At 47.2% G+C, this 5,505-nt stretch overlaps 1 protein-coding gene across 1 annotated transcript; it reads left to right on the forward strand.

The window, feature by feature from the left end:
* Positions 1–53: 53 nt before the first annotated feature.
* Positions 54–2,075, forward strand: LOC104069692 (homeobox protein NANOG-like; the record flags this gene model as incomplete). The annotated part of the gene is made up of 3 exons (XM_009584641.1): positions 54–341; positions 1,098–1,187; positions 1,659–2,075. Coding segments are annotated over 3 exons (795 nt in total), but the record flags the coding sequence as incomplete, so codon positions are not given.
* Positions 2,076–5,505: the final 3,430 nt, after the last annotated feature.

Consider the following 5,505-nt stretch of genomic DNA (forward strand, 5'->3'; position numbering starts at 1 on the left):
AAGCTGGACCTCGAAGTCTCTGAGTCTCTTCCACCTGACCCTGCTCACCCTAGTTCTCTCTTTTCTCCTCAGATGTCTCTCCGGCTTCCTCCAGCTCCGGGACACTCATCCAGTACACCCCCGACTCTGCCACTAGCCCCACTGCAGAGCGCCCATCTCCCCATCCCTCTTTCCAGAAGGTCAAGGAGGAAGGTGAGGGTGTGGTGAAGAAGGGCAAGAGCCGCACAGCCTTCTCCCAGGAGCAGCTGCAAATCCTGCACCAGCGGTTCCAGAGCCAGAAGTACCTCAGCCCCCAGCAGATCCGGGAGCTGGCTGCTGCCCTGGGGCTCACCTACAAGCAGGTGAGTTTGCTCTGAGCAGCTGAGTCGCATCCCTGGTGGGAAGTGATCTTGCGAGCAGGGTTTTTTTTGGTAGTTTTTCTTAGACCCCAGAGATGAGTTTCTTTCCTGGTCTTGTTGATGCCATTGCTTACGTGAGAGAGCAGAGGGTGTGAAAACTTATGACTCAGTCTTCCTCTTATATTTGGTTCCAGCACTATCCACCCACTCCGTGCAGGTGTTTTAAAGCACATATAGAGCAGGGGTATGCAGAGTCAGGTTACTGTTCTGTGTGGACATGTGCTGCCTCTGAACGTGAAAAGTCAGATACTTGCACTGCTATGCAAGTTGCCTCTTTTGGTCGGGGTGGCACCTGGGTCTCTCCCTAGAGAGAGGGTCCTTGCCCCACCAGCCATCCGTGTCTGACTGAAGGAATGACTCGCTCCTGAGTCAGCACTGATCTTGGCGCAGCAGCGAGATGCTGCTGCTGTACAAGCTGCGTTTCTGCGGTTGTCTTGGCCTGTCCTTCGGGTAGGGTTTTTGTTGTCATGAAAGATCCCATGGTGATCTGAGGAGTAAGAGTGTTAGTTTTCAAGTCTCAGCTCTGTGATTCCACGGCTATCTGGGTCTGCTGCGTATTGTTAGCTGCTGAAATTATGTGCAGTATTAGAAGCCAAGCAGAAACTGGGTTGTAGTAGAAAGCAAACCATCTTTAGCATGTGTAGTAAGCTCTGAGAATGAATTTCTAATGCCCTGTGTTCCTTTCCCCATCACTTCTAGGTGAAAACATGGTTTCAGAATCAACGGATGAAATTTAAACGTTGCCAGAAGGAAAGCCAGTGGGTGGAAAAAGGGGTGTATCTACCACAGGTGAGAGAATTCCCCCTTCCAGTTCACCACCAGTCACGGTTCCTCCGGTCTGTGGGGAGAAGTGCATCGTGTCCAATCTGCTAACTCGAACAATGCACAGGACTCGATATTACCAAGCCAGTTGTATTTCTCGTAATAGGGCTTACAGTGGCATCTATTTTAAGCCTGCCCTGGCACTGAAAGAGCTTTGTTTCCAGTCCACTTAACTCTCAGTTGAGAGGGCCAGCAAGGCTACTCATGCTGTTTCTCTCCCCAGCATGGTGCTCCCAGACGCGTTGAGTTGGAGATTACTAACTTAAGATCTTGTCATCTCTGCTATTATTAGTCTATTGCGAGGACAAAGAGTACGAAAAAGACATTATTGTTTGGCGTGGGGGAGGGGGCGGGGGAGAAAGGAGGACCCATCCAAAATAATGGGCGCAGTTGGTGCGGTGCTCTGCATTACTGAACAGCCTTCCCTGTCTCTCCTAGAATGGGTTTCATCAGGCTGCGTACCTCGATATAACCCCCACATTTCACCAGGGCTTCCCTGTCAGTGCCAGCAGAAACCTTCAGGCTGTGACCAACGTGCACCAGGCTTACAGCAGTGGCCAGACTTATGGGAATGGGCAGAGCCTGTACTCGTTCATGGCTGTGGAGGATGAGGGGCTCTTTGGAAAAGGTGGGACAAGCTGCAATACCCAGCAAGCCATGGGTTTATTAAGCCAGCAGATGAACTTCTATCACGGCTACCCTGCCGATATGGATTACGTCAGCCTGCAGTCAGAAGACGCTTACGGCTTCCAGAGTACCTCTGACAGTGTCGCACCGTTCTCGAGCTCTCCTGTACGGCATCAGTACCAGGCCCCTTGGCATCCCCTGGGGACCCAGAGTGGCTATGAGTCTTAGGTCTAAGTATTTTTTTTTTTTTCTTCTCCCTTCTCCTGTTTTCTCTCATGGGGTTTCTAGGGTCTTGACTCAGGGATCCAGTTTCTTTTCCTTTCTCTTGCCCCTCCTCCCCTACTCCTGTTTTAACCATTGGTGGGGCTTAGCACCCTGCTGCCTTGGGCTAGTTTTCTGTTTAAAGGCACCTGTCTGTTCATAGCTAACCCTTGGCAAGGGTGTTTTATGTGTAGATACATGAAACTTCATTCATGAAGGGGAATGTGCAATGCCACAGCCAGGAGCAGCAGAGGTGGTAAAGGTCTGTTTGCTGTCCGAGTCTCACCTTCCTCTGCTGCCTCTTTAGCAAGTGATGTCTGATCCTTGCCCTGTGTGTCTTGCAGCAGAGCTTTGCTGGAGAAAAAAACCCTGTACTTCAGCATATTTCTGCTAGAAATACCCTGTTGTTGCCCAGAATCTTTCCTGCTGTCTCGCCTGTTTCTGTTGCTACCTCAGTCAGCTAACTGCTAATCTGCATCCTCTCTTGCCTTACCGAAAAGCTACATGAGATCATCTGATTTCAGATGACTTGATCCAGTTACTCTCAGCAACTCCTCCTGGAGGGGTCAGCACCTGCCTACCCCTTGCCTGCTGCCCTCCTGTGTACATAGGGCAGTTGAGAGGAGGGGAGGAGCAGAGGAGAGAAAGTGGGGTAGAGTATTGCCCATATCTCACGTGGAAACTTTGGTTTTCAAAGCTGTTAACTTATCTGTCAACTCATTCAGGATGGTGTCTCTGGGACTGTCCCCACCCAGTTTAGATCTTGCCTTTCTACATCTTTCTGCTGAGAGACTGTTGGCTTGTCCCAACCTGCGAATTGCAGCAGAGGGCAGCCCAAAGTACCATTGTTGGAAGTGTGAGGAGTGGCTGTGTGTAGTCATCTTTGGAGTGGTGAGAACAGTCTACTTATCTGTACGTGATGGTCCCCTAGCACTTCCCAAACACAGCACCACTGCAGTGCAGCTTTCTCTGGGGTAGAGGCAGGCAGCTAGGTAAAAGACGTGGTTATTTTAAAGGTGATGTTTAATGTCTCTTATCTTGGAACCTGGATGTTGGGTACGGGGAATCCTGTTGGGTCCCAGAGGAGTTGTCACACAAAGGGCTAGAGCAGGATGGTTCCCCACTCTCTTTAATCCCAGTTTTAAGAGTGCAAGCTAGCAGGATTTTTGTCCCTTCCCCAGGGCTTGGATCTCTTCTGTATTATTCTGCCGAAAAGGGCACTGGCTGCCTCATCTGACTTGAGTATTAAGCTCTGGGGGAGGCCAGAAGTTTAGAGAAACCTAGTTAGACAAAATGAGGAAAACACCAATTAAAATTTTCAGTTTCTTTTTTAAAAATAATCGAGTCATCTTTTCCAGTGTGGAGAAACTGGAAGTCAGCTCCAACCTATGTGAAACTGACTTTTTTTACAAGATGTGGAATTGCAGAGCCCAGTCTGCCACTGCCCAAGAATACAAAATGGCATGAGCTGGCAAGAGTAAATAAGATGGTAAAAGCATAAATATTTCTGTGGTAGAGTTTTTTTGTGGTTAGTGCACAATTTTTACTGCAACCCTGTCTTCAAATGTCTGCACAAGGGTTGTATGTTGTAGTTAAACTTTCACTGCAAAGGAGGAGAACATTTGTTGTTGTTCCAGAATAATTTTTCCCAAAATGTATTTTCTTGCAGTGATTTCAAACTTGTTTTATGTTATGTGCATGTTGTCTTTTATTACTTTGTTTCTGCTTAATGTTCTTGCAAACTTGTTTGAATTGAAAATAAATTACTTTATTTTAACATTTAAACAGTGTTGCCAGCTTGCATTGGAACAGCCTGCTATGAGAATGGTTTTTCTGCACAGGTTAGACCAGCAGTACTGAGGAAAAAAGTAATCCCACTGTGTTTCTCCCAGAAGGAGGATCAAGCAACTGTTTAAAAGGAATAGGTCACAGAAGTCCATCACCTTTGTTTTTAACATGCAGGTGTGTTGCCTAGTGCAAGGTGGGGGCTTCAGGGGTAGGCAACTGGACTGCTGGCTGCCGGCTTGCAGTGATGTGCAGCCCCGTAACATGCTTGTATTAGTCCTTAAGCTGCAATGCTTCGAAATAACTATTTAAGTATGAGGGTAGGAGCAAAAGAAAGTGTCTCTTGAGATTGTGTGGCCACCTGCTGCTGCTCCAGAAGACAGAGGACTGGAAGTCCTGCCTCACTGAGGCTGCAACTCTCCTGGGCTTCTTGTGCTAACCTCAAATGGCAGCAGAAGTTTGTGTGTAAGTAACTGAATCCTGCCTCCAGCACTGAAACAAAGACTTATTTTTTTTCCCTGCTTTGCCCCAAGACTGCATTTATCTCCTCTTGGCAGCTGGGAGCAACATTTAAAAGGTACTGAAACATGTGAGACGAACATTGGGACTGAAACATGTGAGACGAACATTGGGACTGAAGCAGTGCATCAGCGGCCATCAATTCAGAGACTCAGTGAACCTCTTTCTGCTCAGTGAGCTTTGGTTCATCAGAGCCTTGCTTTCCTTATATACCTCTTAGTTTGAACACCTGTGCAACTTGCATGCAGCCAAGGCCTCCAAGTGTCCATGGACAGCAGCACTAATGGAACAAAGCAGCTGTCTGTATTCAACGGCTGGTGCTACTGCTGTGTCAGCAGAGCCAAGCACCTTTTAATAGCCATAGTTTAAACAAGCAAAAATGATCTGTTTGGGTTTAATCCTGGGTTCCTTAAACTACAGTACACCACCAAAGCTTTTCATCTGTCTGAAAGGGGTAGTTCAATAGGTATTCCCACTGAGCAGAATTAGCTAAATTGGCAGCTGACTGCTCAGGCTCAAAGTGCCACAGGTCCCTTGCTGATCAGAACATGCTTGTGTGGGTGCCAAAGCATGTCTGCTTTCCTTTTGCAATACTGTAACGCTCTGCTTCCTAGGGTGAGGTGGAATGTGTGGAGGAAGGAGAGGGAGTGGAGCTTTGAGCCTGTAGAGGAGGAAGAAAGGCAGGCTGAGTTGTCCATGTGTGGGTTGCCAACCTTCAACAGTAGAAAAACTTAAGTCTGGCCTGGAAGAGGGGGAAATACCAGGTTCACATGGTTTCCTGTATTACAAAACAGAGATTCTTTCTCATCCTGACTTGAGTCTCATGTCCCAACATCAGTTTGGATGAATTCTGGATAATGCTGTAATAGTAGTGTTAATTTCAACAATCCCCTTGAATAAACAAAGCTGAACCATATACCTGTAAAAGTTATAGATACTAAAGCCTTGCCTTTCAGCTTTAAAATTAGCAGCTTCCAGGTTTTTTTGGTGGTTTGTTGTTGTTGTTGTTTTGGTTTGGTTTTTTTTAAGATCCAAACTTAAGCTCTAAAGAAATATACAAGGTGTGTGGGTCTTTGCAGAATGATTGCAGAGG

Source organism: Fulmarus glacialis, unplaced genomic scaffold (assembly GCF_000690835.1).
Source record: "Fulmarus glacialis isolate BGI_N327 unplaced genomic scaffold, ASM69083v1 scaffold18469, whole genome shotgun sequence".
NCBI classification, from domain to species: Eukaryota; Metazoa; Chordata; class Aves; order Procellariiformes; family Procellariidae; genus Fulmarus; species Fulmarus glacialis.